The sequence below is a fragment of the Oryctolagus cuniculus genome, chromosome 6 (assembly GCF_051225735.1).
Source record: "Oryctolagus cuniculus isolate XC-2025 breed Fujian yellow rabbit chromosome 6, ASM5122573v1, whole genome shotgun sequence".
NCBI classification, from domain to species: Eukaryota; Metazoa; Chordata; class Mammalia; order Lagomorpha; family Leporidae; genus Oryctolagus; species Oryctolagus cuniculus.
This window is the reverse complement of record NC_142872.1, coordinates 24479018-24498491: the sequence shown is the minus strand read 5'-3', so window position 1 is coordinate 24498491 and position 19474 is coordinate 24479018. Positions and strand designations below refer to the sequence as shown.

Here is a 19474-nt window from a genome sequence, read left to right as displayed (position 1 = left end):
AGTCTACTCTGTCCCCTCCCCAACAGCTCTGGAGGAAATTTTGCCAGTGTAAAAGTCACCTCCTCCAGGAAGCCTGCTCTGATCCCCAGACCCCACAGTACCACACCTGACACAGGTGAGGTCTGGCAGCCTCCTCACCTCCCTGGAAGAAGTGAGCAGCCATATTTGTCTGGGCTATGGCATCGAGGGAGAGGGGTCGCCTTGTGCCCACAGTGGGAGGCAGCATTGGGCCTGGCTCACCCGGGACCTGCAAATCCAGGTTCCGAAGCCCAGGCCCCAGTGGCCACGCAGCGCTGCCTCCCACAAACTTTGCCCCTGTTGACTTTGGCCAAACTTCCCGGCCCCTAGAGGAAGAGGAAGCTCGGGATGCACAGGCCACATGGATCCCCACCCCCGCCCCGGGCCTGCCCACGGCCCTGCAGGTGACCTGCGCCGGGGGCTAGGAAGGCTGCCAACGGCGTGGTCCAGGCTTAGCCCAGGGGAGGGAACGGGAACGTGCTCTGGCAGAGGCGAGCCGAGGACGAGGCCGGCGCAGCCTTCACGCCCGGGCCGCTCCTCCTTCCTCACTATTTATGGGCCCTTGGAGGCTGCGCTTCCCTTTGTTCTGCCAAACAAGCTTGCTCCTGACTCCCGAGTCAGCCGGGGACTTGGCAAACATTTGTCAAGACTCGTCCCCTCGCTGTGTTTGTCTTCCCGGCAGAGATCTGGGCTCTGTGCACAGACAAGCTTGGCCCCGACCGACCACAGCCCCCGCCCATGGGGCCCCAGGGCCCCACCTGCAGGCATCCCAAGGCGGGGGTGCCCAGCTACCCAGCAGAGGTGCGGCCCCTCCACCTGGCTGAAATGCCACCACCGTCCTCCAAGTCCCACAAGAATCCCTCCCAAGAGCAAGCCGTTTGAGCGTGTTGGGGGGGGGGGTGCTGTGCGGACTCAGATTTGGGGGTGGGGGACGCAGAGAGGACTCAAGGGGAGGTGGGCATGTCCACCGCCAGCTCAGGCCTCAGCGCCAGCCTCAGTGGCAGGGACCGGCCCCACCCTGGGGATCGGACCTGCCCGGATGGTCCCGCCCAGCCCGCAGAGGTCAGCATGCCCTGATCAACGCCGCCAGACAGGTGCCCCCAGAGAGGCACATTCCCCCGGGAGACGCCAGACTCTGTCTTCACTGTGCCAGACAGGAGGCGGACAGGGGCCCGGGACAGAGCAAGGCCCCAGAGGGCAGAGACGGAGCAGAGAGGGCCGAGTCCCTGGGCCTCAGTTTCCCTGTGGACATGGTAGGAACCCAGAGGGGAGTCGCTCACCTTTGGAGGCCACGGATGGGGCTGACCCAGATGCCACAGTGCAGGGGTCAGAGGGCAGGGGCGACCCCAGACTCACAGCCAGGAGCCCAGGCAGAGACCCATCACCTCCGGGGGCCTAACTCTGATCCGATGAGGGTAGGGACAGTCCTCACTTTGCAGATGTGCCGTGAGAACTAAAGGAGCGGATGCACAGGGGTTAGCGAGGCCCAGCGCACACCGGGGAGCCTCATCCTGGCGCTCCGATGCCCTTGCTAACGCTTCTCAAGATCTGGGACTTGTCACTCACCTGGGAAATGGGTGACTCCCACCTCCGGGGGCAAACAGCTGGAGAGGCAAATGCTCAAACAGCAGTGTGCCCTGAGGCCGGCCAGACAGCCAGGTGGTGCTGCCTGCCGATTCCCAAGGCCTGGGCTGGGCATGGGGGTCCCTTCTCAAGGCACCCAACCTACACAGACACCTGGCAGCCCAGTGACGCCCTCCAAGCATGAATATTTATTTAGGGTTTGCAGAGAAGAGGCACATGGAGCACTTGAAGGCACTCTGCAGAGAGAAAGGGACCACAACACCTTGCAGATCCAGGAGGGGCTCCCCCAGCCAGCCCGGGGCTGACCCAGGCTCTGCCAACGGCTGCTGCTGGCACCTGAACATCAGGCCCCCCCACGCACAGCCATCCCAACACCCCAGGGCCCTGCCAGCCAAGCGCTCTTAGAAGGAGGCAGAACTGGGATTCACACCCAGCCTCATGGGTGGTGAGAGCCTTGAGCTTCGGGGAGAATGAGGGCCAGACCCAAGTGCACACAGCACACACCAGGCCTGGTAGTGAGACAGTGCTGGGCGCACGTTCCCAAACCAACCCCACAACTCTGCACCAGAGCCCAGGACTGGCAGCCAGGCAAGCCCTTTGGAAACATGGCCCCGTGCAGCCAGCGTCCCCGGGCTGAAGGGGAGCAGCCCCGCCACGCCGAGGATGCGTGAATATTTCATGGGCAGCTCCCTGCTGGTCTCCAATCATGGTTTCAATTGTCACGAGACAATTCAGAATTTCCAGCTCGGGCTGCCGGGCTGCCATGGGCCAGACAGCCAGCTTGGGCAGAGCAATTACTTTAAAAGCTTCCACCAGAGCTGCTCACGACACCGGCTCCCCCAATTGTGTGTCTGCAGCAGTGGCCACACCCTTCAGCCCCGGAGCGCCCGTCTCCCTACACAGGAAGCAGACATCCTGAGGGCTGCTGGGCACAAGGAGCGGAAAGTGCAGGAGACGGACGAGGGCTACCGGTGGGTGGGTAAACTGAGGCCCCCCCAAGGGAGCAGCTCCACAAAGGCAGGGGTCGTAGCTTCTCCCCTTCACATTTCCTGCGCCTGACTCACGGTGCACGCGTGGACAGGCAGATGGCCTGACGGATGGAGACACTGAGTGACACTGCAGGAACCTCTCACCTCACCTGCTCGGATCCATGGCCAGACCGCCCGCTGGTCTACCTCTGCATCAGCTCCTCTGCCTTTGGGCCACACTCCCGCTCTCCTCCCAATCTCCCCCTCTGGTATCTGGTTCCAACTTTACTCCCCAGCTTTCTCAGCCTCCATGCTCTGTCTTCTCACTTGCCCCCAGTAGCCACCCTGCCTTGCTGTGTCAAGTACACCTGTTCGGGTGACCTCAGGGCCTTTACACATGCTCTTCTTTGAAGGATGGGTTCCCGGAGGGTAGAAAAACTTCTCCAGGAGATCCCTCAGTCTCTTACTCAAGACCCTTCAACGCAAGGGCGCAGGTGCCCTTTTCAGCACTGTGTTCCAAATATAGCTATGGTGTGTGTGTGTGTGCGTGTGTGTGCGTGTCTGCCTAATTGGTTCAGCCAAAACGGGCAGGAGCCGTCCATCTCTGCACCTCTGCAATCACAGGCACAAAACATGCACTCTGTAAACTAAGAGGCCGGCAGACGAGGGTCCCAGGCCAGGGCTCTTTTCACTATTCTGTGCAGATGGTAACAGGACCACAATAATAAAAATAATAATAAAATTCTTGTGATGCCCACAGGGCTTCTCATTTTGCTTCGGCTGCCAGGAATCCCAGAGTGCAACAGAACACTTCTCAAAGATCTTACTTGATCCTACGGGGTCCTCTCAACTGTTAGAGCTTCCACCTCCCTCCTCCTGGCAGATGGAAAAGGGAGTGCAGCCAGTCGCTCCCCTGCCACGCGGGTCCCCCTAAGAGCACGGCCTCCCTCAGAGCTTCTGGGAGCTGCTGGGAGCCCTCCAGCTGGCCCAGCAGAGGCCTGAGGAGCAACCCTCGGGGGCTTCATCCACCCCCAGCAAAGCCAACGCTTCCCCTCATCATCGGGGGTGTCGTCCACACCATCAGCACCCTCCTGCACGCCGAGCACCCAGCCCTCAGCCTCACGCCTTCATGGGGGGGTGCTTCAGAAACCAGCCTGCACCCCGCCTCAGAGACCTTGCTCCAGCGGCCCCTGGGATTCTTGGGGCAGTGTGGCCACTCTTCTGTCCCATGACTGTGACCAGTGATCCTGCCCCATGCTTGTGGGGTGGAGCCGGTGACCCCAGCCAACCACAGCCCTAAGCACTCTTCTCCACAAAGGGGTTGTCCAGGAATGGGAGTGTAAGTTGTACCCAGCCAATCAGCACAGGCAAATCCCCCTGCCCACTCTAGGTAGAGTCCTGCGCTAGGCAAGACAAGGGTCAGCTCTGCTCTCAAGGAGCTTAACCATTGGTCAGCACAACAGGTTTAATCAATCACCATATAAATATTCATTTTAGTAAGAACAATGGGAAAGGACTCTCCTCACTTGCACTGGGTATTGGTATCAGAAACACTGCTTAGAGAATTGTCTGGGTTTTCTGCATCCATGTGGCTGAAGATACATGCCCAATAGGTTCACTGTGAACCTGTGTGACAAGTGCATTTGTCCCAGAGAGTAAAGCTCCTATTAGAAGAAGCCTTTCCCAGGAGCAGTCCGTCGCTTCCCTTCCTGGTGGACGCGACCCCAGCCGTCCTCTCTGATTCCTGATCCCCCTGCCCTCACAGTGAAAATGCTTGTGACCCGAGGTGTCAATACCTAAAGGAGAACCGCGAAATGTTCTTTTTGGAAGATGCAAAAGTAAGGTCGTAAAAGGCATGTTTTGGCCCATACCAGTCACCGAACACCTTCCCGCCTCCCTGATCACGCCCTGCCTACATAGCTCTCCCGCACAGACGCTCCCTAGCAGTACAGCAGGGGAAGGAGACAAGTCCATTCCATCAGAAGAGGGGTCCCTTCCTACCTGACCAGCCAGCACAGCCACCCTGGGGAAGAAGGAAGCAAAAACAAGAGTCAAGCCACCTGGCAGGTGCCTGTGCCCCTTAGCCCAGCTCCACCTGGGGCCAGCCCCTCGGTTCCGTCATCTTGTCTGTGTCTCAAAGAAGGGGATCCCCTGCTCGCCCCATTTACAGATGAGGAAGCTGAGGCTGGGTGAGGCTCTCTGACTTGCCCAGAGCCACACAGCCAGTCCAAGACGCAAAGATCCCAGCTCAGGCCATCAGGTGCCAGAGGCAGGATTTCTTTGCAACCACAGAAGATTCCTTGGGAACAAGAGCAGGCAGAGAATCTCTCTCTTTCTTTCTCTCTCTCTCTCTCTCTCTCTCTCTTTCTCTCTCTCTCTCTCTCTCACACACACACACACACACACAGACAGAGGCACCCGCTGGAAACAAAACCTGGAAAACTGTTAGTGTGCAGGGGTGGGTGAGTCAAAGCCAACCCAGCCAGGCGCCTGTGCAGCCCTCTGTAGGGGGGCACCAGTGGTTGCCTCCATTAAGCCCAAAGATGCCCGAAAGCTCCAGGTCAGAAGCGCCCTGGCTTAGCAGCTCTGGGCAGGGCCACCACCAGGCCACTTTCACTCATAAAACATGGGGGGAGGGGGGTAAGAGAAGGGGGAGGCTGGAATCCCCATGGCGCAGGGCGGTCAGCAGGCTGCACGTGCGCGGGGCAGTCCCTGGGCCAGGTCTGCAAGAAAGGCGCCAGAGACTGGTCCCTTAACCCTTAACGACCCTGTGTGCCCCGAAAGCCCACTGGCTTCCTAAAGCGGTCCCCACTGTTGAGGGTTGCCGGGAGGGACAACGCCACTCCCCTCCAACGGCACGACAGGCTGCAGGGACCCAGGCGAGCTCGGGTCGGCTTTCACCTTCGGAGGTCGGGGCGCGGGTCCTGGGTCTGCTGCCCGGGCCAGGCTGCCCCGGAGGCGCGGATGAGCAAGGAGCCAGGGCGGGCGCGGGGCCGTGCGGTCTCTCTCGCGGCAGCTGTCGGCGAGCACCAGGCGGCGGGGAGGCGCCGCCGCGGACTGCACCTCATGAAACATTCATGCCCGCCGCCTCGCTGCCCTCTCCCGGAACCTTGCGCCCTGGCCGCGGCCCCGGAGCCCGCGGCCGTCGGCGGGCAGGCTGGCCGCTCTGCTCCCCGAGAGTGGCAGGCCACAGCCCGCCTCGCTGTCCCATCCCACAGCCCCCCGCAGCTGCAGGCGCAGACTCGGCGCTTTAGGGAAGCAGGTTCGGCCAACTGGTTTCCCCAACGAGGCTCCGGATGAGTGGCGACGCGGGGGAAGCCGGTGGTCGCGAATGTGAGAAGGGTCGGCTCCCACTTCCCGCTCGGTCCTGCCCATCTCCCAGCGGCCGCCAGCCAGGAACAGGCCTAGGGACCACATGGGTCGAGGCCTCCCGGCCCAAGGATGATCGCTAGAGGGTGTGCAGGCGCGGGCACTGGACAAGAGGCCATGAGCGCCTGAACTCGTGCACTCGGCGCCTTCTTTCCTCCACAGCCCAGGCCCTGAGGAGGGGGCCGGCTGCCCCTCCCCGCACCCCCGTCACACACACCGAAAGCCTGATCTGTCCTCAAACCTCGGTGGCCAACAAGCTCTGCGCAGCGACTCTTCGCTGCCAATAACTTGCAAACCCAGCTGGACCCGCAGGCTGGGCAGAAAGGGGCAAGGTCGACTCTCCAAACCCCAGCTTGGCTGGAACCTGGCCGGACCCCGGGAAACTCCAGCCGGACCCACGCTAGGCCCAGCCCCTCACGTGCCAGGTGGGAAACTGAGCCCCGGAGAGAATGCGCGTCGGGGCTGGGCTGGGATCCACAGCGGCCTCGTCCGCCTGAGGCCGGGCCTCTCCGCAGCGCGCGCAGTCCCCCGGCGCTCCTCGGACTGCTGCCCCGGCCGGCCGCTAGCCGCACGGACCTCAGCCCGCGCCCGGAGGGAGGCCGGGACCCCTGGCCCGTGGGACAGCGCGCCGCCCCCTCCCCGCCGGTCCCGGCCGGCGCCTTCCCCTCCCCCCCCCATTCCCGCCTCCCCGGCCCGTGTCCCCGCCTTCCCCGCAGGCGACGGGCGGCGGCGGCAGGAGGAGCGGGTCGAGCCGAGGCAGCCCCGACCTTGCGCGCTGGGATGTAGCGAACCAGCCGGGGCCGAGGCAGCGCGCACAGCTGGAGACAGAGCTGGATCCGGGGCCCCGGCCGGAGCCGAAACCTGAGCCAGAGTCCGCGGCGGGCGAGCCCAGAGCCGCTGAGCCGCCGACGCAGCGCTGCCCGGGTTGGGTAAGAAACGCCGGGCTCTAGGGGCGCGGGGTCTCCGCGGTGGAGGGGCGTGCGGAGGTGGCGGCCGAGTCCTGCGCTCTTTGATCCCGGCGAGCACGGGGTGCAGCCGGCGGTGCGGAAGGTGCGCGACGCTCGGAAGGTCGGGCGCCCTCGAGGCAGCGCGGGGAGCGCGTTCCTAGCCCGGTGCATGGCCGCAGCTGCCGTCACCCGGAGCCACCTCACCTAAGCAGGGAGCTCACCTTGCGCCTCGGCCCCGGGGCATCCCAAGAGGGCAGCAGCCTCGGGGGCGCGGGCCCGGGCCCCACGACGGGCGCAGCCCTGGAATCCTTCGCAGTCCTTTGCGGCGGCGCGGCGCATAGGGGGCCTCGGGGAGCCGAGGGCAGGCGAGAGGGCGGCCCGGCACTCCGGCTGCGTCCGGGGATGGGGGCCCCAACAGCGGCGGAAGTGCTGGCCCCTCTGCGCGGCTCGGGACTTCTGCCGCGGCTTCGCGTCAAGAGGGTATTTGTCCTAAACGAAACCGCTTCGTTCGTTCGCTCGTTCGGGCAGCGATGCCGCACAACAGCAGCAGACCTCGGCCAGAGCCCGGCTCTCTTCGCCCCGGACCCCGACGCCCGCCGCAGCGCGGGACGGTGCGCCCAGCCCACGGCGGCCTGCCCTCGCCCGCTCGGGTCGGGCTTCACTCTCCCCTGGGAACCCCAGATGCCCTTCACAGAGTCTAATAAAGACATTCCCGCGGCTTCTCCCGGGCTTCGTGGTTAAGGCAAGGTCCCCGCATACCCAGCTGCTGCTCTCGAACGGGGTCTCCGCACGCTGACGGAGACCAGCCCCCGAACAACTCCGCGGCGGCCACACAGAGCCCTGAGGCCGGGAGCGCGGCATTGGGCGCCCCAGGCTGAAACTGCAGCCCCAGAATTTTCTGATTTAGGAATTCTCTGAATCTAAAAATATGCGAGCCCCTTTTTCGGAGAAAACGAAGGCTTGGGTGTTCTCTTGGATTCCCAGTGGGTTCTGAGATCCCACAGGGCCAGAGGGAGGAAACCAGTTTGCTGTCTAGTTGCTGAAAAGGCAGCGCTAGGGCAATGGCGAGGTCCAGCCAGAGCGCAAAGCTGCAGGCAGGAGAGGCACTGGAGAGAACCTGCCCTGTCCCCTGTCCTTTCCCCCTGGCTGCTGGGGGGCTTGGGAGAGAAACAGAGGTGGGCTGGGGCGGGGAGATGCAGAGGCCACAAGGGCTGACCCGGGAGGAGGAGACCCTCCAAGGGCCCTTCTCCCAGGAAAGAAGCTGCCTGTCGTGTGACCCTGGGCTGCCACCCTCCTGGGCTCTCTCCCCTCCAGCACCGCCATTCTCAGGAACCAGATAGTGTCCTGTGGACATGGGGTGAGCAGTGGACCAGGAAGACCTATGGGCCCTGCCAGCGGCTCACAGAGCAGGGGAAAGCACAGAGTCCCCAGCTCCCAGCCCTCGGGCTGTGCCCTGTGGCAGTCACCCTGCTGGAGCCCAGACTGGGAACCCCGAGGGGCGCGAAGCCTCGGACTGGGGCCCTCAGCAGCCTGAAGAGCCCGCTGGGGTTATTCCAGCATCTGCCAGAGCACCCCTGCTCCCCGTCGCCCGGTAACAGCTTGTATTCTGGAAACAAGAGCTTTTATTGGGGAGGGGGCGTTAGATCAGGCACAAGGAGGTAGGTGGTCCCCGCTGTACTCCCAAAACTGGGTTTTCTAGTTTGAACTTCTCCACGGCCTAAGAGGCTTAGGACTGGAATGTCCCGGAGAGTCATGGATGGCCCCGGGGGCAGGCCATGGCACATTCCTTCCTTTTTCCTAAAATCCCTTGGTCCTGGGAGCAAGGATTAGAGTAGGTACCCCCATGGGTGGGGAGCAGGGTGCCCCCATGAGGACCTTCCAATGATCCTTCCCAAATTAAATGACTAAGCCACACTTAGGCACCGCGTCCATTTTCGAGCGAGCCCAGCTTTTCAGAATGGGCCCCTGTGACTCCCTGAACCCCAACGATGGCCCTGGCCCCTCTGCTGAGCCCGGCCAGGACCGTAAACCCCAACCTTCTTGAAAGCGACAGCCATTCCTGGTTTCGTGTGGCCGGAATGGAATGGGCAACATGGTTCCCGCTCCAGTAAGCCCCCTCCTCTCCTCTCCTCTCCTCGTGTCCCCACTGGAGGCCTTAACATCAGGCACAAAGTCTCATGTCAGACAGAGCAACTGAGGCACAGTGCAGGTGAAGCCATGCTTAGGGTCACATGGCAGAGGGGGGACACTGGGCCTCTGCTCTTACTCCTGTGTGTGTGTGTGTTTGTGTGTGTGTGTGTGTGTGAGAGAGAGAGAGAGAGAGAGAGAAAGCACCTACTCTGGGACAGTAGGTGGTGGGTGGATGTAGCTAGGGAAGAAGAGAGAGTCCGGCCAGGTCCCCTCTCCAGCCAAGCCCAGGACCATGCCACAGCCTCCATCAACCATTTCCTTGCCCCTTGGTCCTTCAAGGTTGCCCAAGCCCAGCCGCACAGACACCGCCCACCCCACCCCCACAGGCAGTCTTCACTAGCCTCAACTCTTCTCTGGGGTGCAGGGCCCAGGCCATACAGGGCTTCACCCACAAAGAGCTGAGGGCCTGTCCATCCACACAGGCGGGCATCGAGATTTCCAAATAAAGAGAGTGTTATGCCTGCTTGGAGCACTGCCCAGAAGGCACACAGCAGGTGCTCAATAGCTGCATTAAATTGTACCCACAGTGCCAGAAGCGAGCCCCTCAGACAGAGTAGCTGGAGCTGTTGGGTGTAAGATCCCAGGAGGACTCGCCTCTGTGGGGCCCCTGGGAGTGGAGAGGCTGTGACCCCCACCTCTGGATGCCCAAGGGCGAGCATTTGTGTCTCTGCCGCTGTCCAGAGATGCCCGATGCTCAGCTGGCTTGGAGCACACTGCCTTCCCTGCCAGCCAGCTGTCAGACCAAGTGCACACAAGTGAATGTGTGTGTGCATGGCACACCTGTGTGGGTATGCAGTACCAGTGTGTGCGCCTTCTCTTGGGCACTGCATCCAGGCTGTTCTGCACAGCGCATAAAGGGGCGCTCCCTAACACCTAGATGTAGGGGGCATCTACGGCCAAGAAACGTGGTCAAAGGTTGAGCGGAGGGCAAATGCCTGGCAACCGCGATTGCCCACGTCCTTCTCTCCCTGGCGCAGACTAACTTCACCCTGGGGGTCTCAACTTGCTAGGACAGGGGCCTTCACTGACTCAGACCAGTGGCCAGTGTCCTCCTTCGGAACTCAGCCTTGGAACCTGCCTCCCACGGTTACAGACACTGGGTGACAGTGGGGCAGGCCGTAGGGAGGTGCGCGTGGGGCTAAGGCCTGATTCCACGCTGCCTGCCTGCCTGCCCGTGCCTGCCAGAGGAACTCAGCCTGGTGGCCCGGGGGGCCTCCCTCTGATGGGGGTGGGGACAGGGGGAGGGCTGGAAGGCAGAGCCTGGGGAGCACCCCAGGCGCAGGCACCCACAATCAGCCCCAAGCAGAGGCCCCAGGAGGAAATGCAGACGCCAGGGGCCCTGGGCCCTCAGGGGGGAGCAGTGCCTCCCTACCAGGCTGCTGTCCTGCTTAGCTTCTGCTCCCCTGGGCGACTAGGTCCCGCGGAGCTGCTCAGCAGGTGAGGGGCAGAGGGCAGCCTGGGGTCTGCCTGGGGTCCGAGGAGCGGGGGTCAGGGACGTGCCCTACAACCGAGGCTATGGCCTGTTTGCTCAAGGCGCAGAGGCCTCAGGGCCAGTTAACAATTGTTCAGCGAAATCCTTCGACAAACCTCACTGAGGACACAGGCAGGGAATGCCTCTTGGGAGGTGGGGAGGGTGCGGTCTTTGCCTGTCCCAGAGCCGGCTCCTAGCGCGCTGCTCAGCTCCCACTGTAGGTAAGGAGAGAGAGTCCGGAAGACGCAGGGCTGGGGGATGGCAGTCACCTGGCCTAGCCATCCTGTGCCCCAAGCCTTGGGAAGCACCCTAAGAAGGGCAGAGGCTGCCTGGGCCAAACCGGCAGCTGCCAAGGCCAGGGCCTGGCCCACAAAGGGGCAAAACAAGGGGAGAGGCCAGGAGAGGCTGCCGGGCGCGCCGCGCTCCCGGGGTCTCCTGCCGCACTCTCTGGGCGCCAAGAGCCAACCGAAAACGTTGCGTCTGATTAGAAGCCATCATTTCTATCCCAATCCCGGAAAATTGACTGCGGTGCAGGGAGGGAGGCCGGAGGAGCAGCCTTGGGGGAGAGGGTCCGAGCTAATTAGGAGGCAGCATCCGGGGGCCCATTAGCGCGCAGGCTGCTGTCACTCAGCCGGCTGGGTCCCCCGGAGGAGAGGACCGGGAAGGAGGGGCCGGCGGCCCCCGACGAGGACCCCGCTGGGAGCGGCCCCCCGCCCTGGCGCTGGCTCCGCGGCGCCCGCTCCGCGAGATTCCGCTCGGCGAACACTCACTCGTCCCGGGCTGTGCTCGCCGGGGGCGGGGAACCTCGCGGCGGCCCAGACGGGGGTGGATTCTGTGCCCAGCAGGCCACTGGGGGCCCGAGGTGCGCCCGAGCCGCGCGGGACTGCCAGGCCAGATGCGTCTCTTTTGTGCGGCCGAGGGAGAGCGCGGTGTGTCACCGCGGAAGCAGGGAGAGGCGCGGCGAGGCCGCGGGGGGCGGGGAGCGGCGGGAAGGTGGCTGCGGAGGGAGGGCGCGGACGAGGCAGGGCGGGCGGGAGGGCGCGGCGGCGGGGCGGCTCGGGGCTGGATTCCGCCCGCGCGCCCTCGCCCGCTCGCTCGCGCCCTCCCTCCCCAGCCCCCTCCCACCCGGGCCCACCCCACCCACCACCCCTGGCGCAGGGACTGCTGGAACCTGGCGGTGCGCGCTGTCGCTTTAAGACAGACTCTGCTGGCGCCGTCCGGAGCCTTAGAAACCGGCCCCGGATCGGGAGCCGGAGCCGGAGCCGGAGCCGGGGCCGGGCTGGCGGCGGAGGCCCGAGCGGCGGGAGCGCAGAGCGGAGCGCGGAGCCAGGCGCCCGGTCGCTAGAAGCCGCCGCCGCTGCCGCCGCCGCCTGCCCGGCCCCGCAGTCCCGGGCGGTCCATGGGGCGGGCGCGGCGTCGCTGCGGGCCCGGGCAGCCCTGGGGGGCAGCCGCTTAGGAGCTGCACTCTTGTCCCCGCAGGTCGCAGCCAGGGCGACCGGGCGCACCGAGCCCCGGCCCCTGGAGCGCCCGCCGCGGTCCCCACCTCCATGGACGCCTTCAAGGGGGGTATGAGCCTGGAGCGGCTGCCGGAGGGGCTTCGGCCACCGCCGCCACCGCCGCATGACATGGGACCCGCCTTCCACCTGGCCCGTGCCGCTGACCCCCGCGAGCCGCTCGAGAACTCAGCCAGCGAATCGTCCGACACGGAGCTGCCAGGTAAGCACGGTGCCCACGCGGCGCGCACGGAGCAGCCCGGGCGCGGGGCTCGGGGCGCGGGGCCCGGGGCCTGGCGCCTGACGCCCGCTCCGCACGACCTGGCTCGCTCTCCCCCCCAGGAGCGCCGGGAACTTTCTTTTTTCCTTTTCTCGAGCTGGCCGGGAACGCGGAAATTTACACGCACGCACAGGAAGGTGCTCCCACACGGGAGGCCGACAGATGCGCTAGCCCGTGGTGGAGGGTTTGCGCTGAGCCCCCGAACGCACGGAGAGGGAGGCAGTTGGGTTTGCTCAGAAGAGCGCCGTGGGGTCGCTCGCACTCCGGGAGGCTAGCAGACCGAGGGCACACCCTGGGGGTGACGGACGAGAGAAAGTGCCTGGAGGGGCGGGAAGGGGCAGCCGACGAGAAAGGGCGGGTGGGGAGCACAGTGTGGGCCGGGGCGGGGGGTAGGGGGCACCACCGAAGGAAAGGCACCGAGCGCGGGCCAAGGGGCGAACCCCGAGGAAGGGATCCCTGCCCACGTGTGCGGCCGGGGCCCGGCCTTGGCTCGGGCGCCTCTCCCTGCGCGCCGCTCTTCTGTCCGAGAGCTCGACCTGCGGTCCCAGCCGGGAGCCGGCCGGGCGGGTGTCCGGCGCGGGCAGTGGCTCGGCCAGTCCGCGGTGGATGCCGGCTGCCGGGCGGTCCCCTCTGGCCGGCCCCGCGGGTCGTGGGCACCGCCTCCGCGCTCACGCGTTGCTCCAGGCCGAGGGTCTCCAATCTCTCTTTGCTCCCGCTCTGCATCCCGAAGCGACTCTGCGGGAGGCTCTGTTCTCTTGGCCGAAATGCAGCCCGCGCCGGACGGTGTTTTTTGTGCTCCCGAATTGTGAACGTGGTCTGCGGCTGGCTTTTCTTTTTAAAGTCCAGAGAAACGCGTAGCTAGAGGTTGATTTTTAAAGTCAAATCTATGAGGATGAATGAACTATTCTAACTGTACAGGCGTTTTTTCGATCTTGAAAGAATGAATGCACGAAGTGTAGTTGTCTGGAATTTAAAAGTCTCCACGCAACATTCATCTTGGTGAGATTTTAAAAAGTTTGTCCAAAATGGCGCGTTTCTCCAGGATTTTCTCAAAATCGATTTCAAGCGATATTATTTGGGGATTTTAAATTTTCGAACTAGAATGCTTCTCCGGGATTTAAAATTTATCACTACAAGGGCGTTATTGGGAAGGGCTTAAAAAATCTATCTACAGCAGCACACTGATCAACAGCAACAATAAAAACATCCTCGAGAAACAAACGGTGCGTGCGCCCGCACAGCTCTGCGCTCGGTGGGCGGCGTGTGTGCGCGGGGGCCCGGGCTTCCTCGGCGCGCTCTCTCGGCCCCGTACCTGCCTGTTCTGGAGAACGTGCGGCCCTGTCCACGTTTCCAGGCACAGCGCCATCAGCTTTTCTGCGCTTCTGTGCTTGGGTTTTAAATTCTTTTTCTTTCTGTGCCACCGTTCCTGTGGAGACGGAGAGGCTACAGCCCGAAGTCGCCCGCACAAGAATGTGTCCGGACAGCGGGCTCTGCAGGCCCCGCGGCCGAGGCCTGCGAGTCAGGCCGCTTCCGTGCCCAGCGCGGGCTCCCATGCAGTCCCGGGAGGAAGAGAGCGGCCGGCCTTGAGGCCGCTGCCCCCACTGCTTTCAGACTGGAAAGATCTGCTTCACGAAAGCAGGACTCCCTCAGAGTTAGACCCCCAGAAGCTCTGGGGAAAGAAAGCGCAAATGTTTGCTGCTGACAGCGGCTGCAGGGCCGGCGCCGGGCCGAGCCGCAGGAGCAGGCCCCGCGCGCCGGGAACGCAGGCCCGAGGCTCCGGCGCTCTGAGCCCCGGCGCGCCAGGCCGGACGTGCCTGCTGACGGCCAGCACCCAGCCGGCCCTCTGCTTGGGCACGATTTCCAGGGCCCCCGGCGGGAGGGCGGGCTCGTGGCCGGCGCTTCGGTGGAGCCGGGAACGCGTGCGACCGGGCGTGAGCCTGAGCTGACGCGCGCCCCGTCCTGCCCGCTGCAGAGAAGGAGCGCGGCGGCGAAGCCAAGGGGCCCGCGGACGGCGGTGCGGGCGGCGCGGGCTGCGGCGGCGCGGAGGACCCGGCCAAAAAGAAGAAGCAGCGGCGGCAGCGCACGCACTTCACCAGCCAGCAGCTGCAGGAGCTAGAGGCCACGTTCCAGAGGAACCGCTACCCCGACATGAGCATGCGGGAGGAGATCGCCGTGTGGACCAACCTCACGGAGCCGCGCGTGCGGGTGAGGCGGGGAGCGCGCCGAGGGTGCCGGGCTGCACGGGCGCAGCACCGGAGAGCGCAGGCCCGCACCGGATGCGCACGCTCTCCGCTCCCGAGACCCCACCTTGGGCCCCGGGTCCACCGGCATCTGCCGGGCTCCAGGGCCGCTGGTGGCCCCTCACCACCCACCCCCGGGCTTTACGGCGGCCCCAGGAAGCCCGCCCATGCCCCGTAGGGCCCCGGCCCCGCTGGGATGTTGGGATACCCCGGGCCAGACACTGTGCAGAGGACTCCCTGCCGCTGGGGACCTTGGGAGCCGCTGGCTTCCCCCTTGGAAAACGAAAGGGAAAGGCAGGTCCTGCCTGGCTGCCTCTCGGAGGTTGAAGGAATGTTGCTAGGGTTCAGGGTCTCAAAACAGGGGTCCCATTCTGCACCCAACTTGTCCAACATCGGGATATTATCCTCCTTCCGGGCCGTTCAGCCAGTCCACCGCTGGAGCCTCTGGCCAGTGCCCTCCCGGGGTCAGGTGGCGGAGGCCGCTCTGCGGGCAAAGTAGCCCTCAGAGCCCTTTTGGGCTGGAAGGTGCCGTCCAAGGCCGCACTGTCTCCTCTCTTTTTACCCTTTGGGTTCCCAGTCAATGCCAGGCAGGCTTTCCTGCCGCGGCAGGAAGAGAATCCTTAGAATCATTTCTTCCTGGACGCACAAAGATTGAACCAGATCCCAGGAGCTGGGTTCTAGCCAGACCGGAGTCCCACCTGGCCCCCAGACACCGGGCCACCCCTCCCCTCCGCAGGCCGCGGTGACTCTACAAGTTTATGGAGGAAGAGCTGGGCTGGGACCAGGGAGAGCAGAGGCGCAGGGGTGCTGCAGGCTGGGGGTGGGGGGACTCTGCCCAGGGCTGGACAGGGGCCAGGAGGGCCCGGGCATTCGGTGGGCAGCTGGATGGGTGCGGACCTGGAGAACCGAGCACTGAGAGGTCCTTACCAAACTTCGCAGGAGAAAAGGGGGAGGAGGGATTAGGGCAAAACTGGTAAGAAGCAAAAGGAAATTAAATATTTGCAGAGAAACATATTTGGCATATATTTAGGCAGCAGGAAAGAAATTAAATATTTAAGGGCAAAGCATAAGGATCGAGTATTCAAGAAAAAGAAAGAATCAACTATTTAAGCGTAACACTGAGGGTCAGACATTTGGAAAGAAGGGGAAAAAACTAAATATTTGGAGAAGAATCAAAAGGATCAAAAATGGGGGTACAGCAGAAAATAGACCGTTTGAGTGCATAGAAGGGGGTTCAGATAGGGCGCAGACCGGAGGGAAATCAACATTTGGGAAACGAAAATATCAGAAATTGTCCTTCAAGATGGAAACAGACGGTGTGAGCGAGGAGACATCTAGGGGAGTCGGGGAGCCCTACGTTTCAGTAAGAAAACAACGCCGTTTGCGTTTGCAGGGGAAGAGAATGGATGGCGCATTCGAAGGCACCCAGGGACCCGTTTAGGGGAGAAGGCGGGAGGCGGACTGGCTGGGAGCAAGAGAAGGGTACCGAGTATTTGTTAAAAACAAAAACAAAACCCAGAATGCTCGTTAGGAGGAGAAAATGGACTTAATTCGGGAAAGAGGCTAAAGATCAGGGGGAAAAAAAGAAAAATTTAAAATAAAAAACAAAAACATGTTTTCTCGGGACAGGAAGGAGACCGTCAGGGCGAACAGGCAGGGTGGCGGGTGGAGGCGCGGGGCCCTGACCTGTCTCCCGCCCCTTCCCCAGGTCTGGTTCAAGAACCGGCGAGCCAAGTGGCGGAAGCGCGAGCGCAACCAGCAGCTGGACCTGTGCAAGGGCGGCTACGTGCCGCAGTTCAGCGGCCTGGTGCAGCCCTACGAGGACGTGTACGCCGCCGGCTACTCCTACAACAACTGGGCGGCCAAGAGCCTGGCGCCCGCTCCGCTCTCCACAAAGAGCTTCACGTTCTTCAACTCCATGAGCCCACTGTCGTCGCAGTCCATGTTCTCGGCCCCCAGCTCCATCTCCTCCATGACCATGCCGTCCAGCATGGGCCCCGGCGCCGTGCCCGGCATGCCCAACTCGGGCCTCAACAACATCAACAACCTCACGGGCTCCTCGCTCAACTCGGCCATGTCCCCTGGCGCCTGCCCCTACGGCACCCCCGCCTCGCCCTACAGCGTCTACCGGGACACGTGCAACTCGAGCCTGGCCAGCCTGCGGCTCAAGTCCAAGCAGCACTCGTCGTTCGGCTACGGCGGCCTGCAGGGCCCGGCCTCGGGCCTCAACGCGTGCCAGTACAACAGCTGACCGCCCGGCCGGCCACGCGGGGCGGGCCCGCGCAGGACGCACGCGGGGCCCCGGCCGCCGCCCGCGGACCCCGCACGAGCGCAGCCGCTCCCCACCTGCCCGCCTTCGGGCTGGTTTTGTGTTTGCTTTTCCGGACCCCACTCCGCCCTCCACAAAGAAACAAAAACGAACCAAAAAGACGTCGGAGAAAAGCGCCGCGGAAAAAAAAAAAAAAGAAAAAAATGGATGAGTTGCAATTTCCCTCGGGATGGCGCGGGTGGAGTGCGTTCGTTCACACGGGCCCCGGCGGCCCTCTCCGCGGAGGTAACGCGGCCCGGCAAGCGAACGCGGAGGCCCGGCGGCCAGGAGAGGACGCCCGCGTAGCCCGCGTCCCCGCCGCGCCGGACCCGGACTGAGCGGCTGCGCCCGCGTCTGAGCCCGCGGACTGGACGTGCGGAGCCCGGACACGCCTGAGATCCCCCGGCCGCGCACGAACCAGACGTCCTCTCCGAGCTGGCCGGGCCGAGCGCACCTTAGCTCGATTCGGATCCGAGTTGGAGGGGGCGTTGGGCCGGGGATGACGGTGCCCAGCCCGGGATCGCGCGCTCGCCGCTCAGCTGCTCGCACACGGCCTCGGCGCCCCGCGCGGAACCCTCGCCGGCTGCGCGCTCCGGAGCCGTGTTTTAAGGCCACCAAGCCGCGGCGGGAGGCGAGGGAGGGCTCGTTGCGGAGCGCCCCAGCCCCGAGCTCAGCCGCTGGCCCAGGCCCTCTGCCCCGCTCCCGTGCCTGGAGGTGCCCCCTGTCCCGGCGAACAGCCCCCTCCTCACCGCCCGCCGTGCAAGAGTGGAGCCGGAAGAGCGCGGGGCGCGGCCCCAGGGCCCCGCGCCCACTTTGCACACCCGCTCTCCGGCCCGCGCCCCTGTTTACAGCGCCCCTGTGTATGTCGGACTGACTATAGAATTATAAATCTGTCTATATCGACTTGTCCATGTACGTCTATTAAAACCATAGTCCGAGCGTGCTAAGCACTGCCGAGCCCTGACTGCTTCATTCGGCCGAGGAGGGAGGAAGTGCACAGAAAGGGCACGGGGCCGCCCCCACCCCAAGGGATGGAAATGCCGAGGCAGCCTCCTCTGGAGTCCCCCTACCCCAACTCCCCACCACCGTCCCCGACCTGCTCAGCCCCGGCCCCACCGAGGGCGCCTTGGGCCGCTCAGAGCTCGCTTTGCCCGGTGGGCACCGGCTGAGCCGCTCAGCCTCCCGGCTCTGCGCAGTGCCGCCCCGGCCAGGGCGCCTTCCCCGCCACCCCCAGGCCACGGCACCCTGCACAGGCTGTTGGCGGCGACCCTCAGGGTTCCCAGGGTGCTAGAGCCCTTGCTTGCTGGGAGCACTGGGGTGGGGGTGGGGGTGAGGGACACTGAGAGCCTCCTGAGGCGCGGGGTTGCTCTGTCTCCCGTGGGCGCGCGGCCCTGACAGCTGCGGGGGATATTGGGATATGCCTCTTCCCTTAATGTCCCAGCACGCCGAGATCCCACCCAGGGGCGTGGGACTGTGCCGGGGGAGAGTGTCCGTCACACAGGGCTCACTTCTCACTTCCCTTCCACCCCGGCTCAAGGGGGCGGCTTCGGGCTGCCTCCACCCTCCCTTGGCTTTTGGAAACTACTGAACAAGACCAGCCTGTAAACTGCCTGTAAAATTCTGCTTCCCTTAAGTAAGTCACTTCTAATGGCAAAACAAAATGTTTGCAGCTGCAGTGGGTGAGCAAGGAGGGGCTGGCGTCCTGCTTTAGGATCACCTTGTGATGCGGACTGGCACTGCCCTGAGCCAGCCCCGGGCGGGCGAGCCCTGGCTGGGAGGAGGGCACGGCCACAGGCTCAGTCAGGAGCTAATAGCTGCAGAGCCCTGTGCACACACTCTCCAGCCAGGGCAACACGGCCTCAGAGGTCAGGAGTGTCAGCCCCATTTTGCACAGGGAACTGGGGTCCCCGACTCTTGAACTGAGCCAAGGTCACACGGAGCCCAAGGACTGGAGACTGCAAAGCTCTTCTCACCCCTAGCTGAGGAATGAGGAGGGGTCCTCGCTGCAGGATGGCCCAGACTGTGGGGTTCTGACACGGACAGGGCCAGATACAGACTGGGGGGTGGGGGGGAGGCTGGGCAGGGGGCTGGAGCCAGACCGCCCCTCCCCCCACCGGCTCCAGTCCAGAGCTCCGACCCCTCACTCTCTGGAAACATAAACACAATCACATCTGGACTCAGAGTGCCTCCCCCAGCCTCACACATCTGCCTGGGGGCCCTGGTCTCAGTCGAGGGCAGGAGGCTGGGGAGACCAAGAGGGAAGCGGAGCTGGAAGAGAGTGGGCAGCAGGGAGGCAGCCTCTCCCCAGGGGAAGCGCGGCCGGCCGAGGAGGGGGTTGTACAGTGGAGATGCAGTGTGGCTACAGACAAGTGGAGGGGCAGAAGCAGTCCACAGCAACCCCACCACCCGTCCAGGGCTGTGACCAAGCAGGTGAGTGCAGGATCCAGCCTGCTATCCCCGCCCCCAGCTGCCCCGCGGTTGGCATGCAACACCGCACCCAGGAGGGCTGCGTGGCTGCAGGGTTGGAGCTGGAGGATCCCGAGGGGCTGGGAGGCGGTGGATTCTGCAAGTCCTAGCTGCTGTGCCTGAGAGGGATTAGGGGAGGG

At 64.0% G+C, this 19474-nt stretch overlaps 1 protein-coding gene across 1 annotated transcript; it reads left to right on the top strand.

Annotated features, from left to right (window-relative positions):
- The first annotated feature begins 6666 nt into the window (after window positions 1-6666).
- On the top strand, window positions 6667-17818 carry PITX1 (paired like homeodomain 1). The gene is made up of 4 exons (XM_051843401.3): window positions 6667-6868; window positions 12027-12263; window positions 14293-14525; window positions 16269-17818. The coding sequence occupies exons 2-4, from the start codon at window positions 12095-12097 to the stop codon at window positions 16809-16811; spliced, it is 945 nt and encodes a 314-aa protein (XP_051699361.1). The 5' UTR covers window positions 6667-6868; window positions 12027-12094; the 3' UTR covers window positions 16812-17818.
- The last annotated feature ends 1656 nt before the right edge of the window (window positions 17819-19474 follow it).

Bases quoted from the DNA above. Each gene is read 5' to 3' on its own strand.
- PITX1 (XM_051843401.3), top strand. From the start codon at position 12,095: ATGGACGCCTTCAAGGGGGGTATGAGCCTGGAGCGGCTGCCGGAGGGG. The intron at 12,264-14,292 runs GTAAGCACGGTG...TGCCCGCTGCAG, and splicing joins GTCCGACACGGAGCTGCCAG to AGAAGGAGCGCGGCGGCGAA. The intron at 14,526-16,268 runs GTGAGGCGGGGA...CCCCTTCCCCAG, and splicing joins TCACGGAGCCGCGCGTGCGG to GTCTGGTTCAAGAACCGGCG.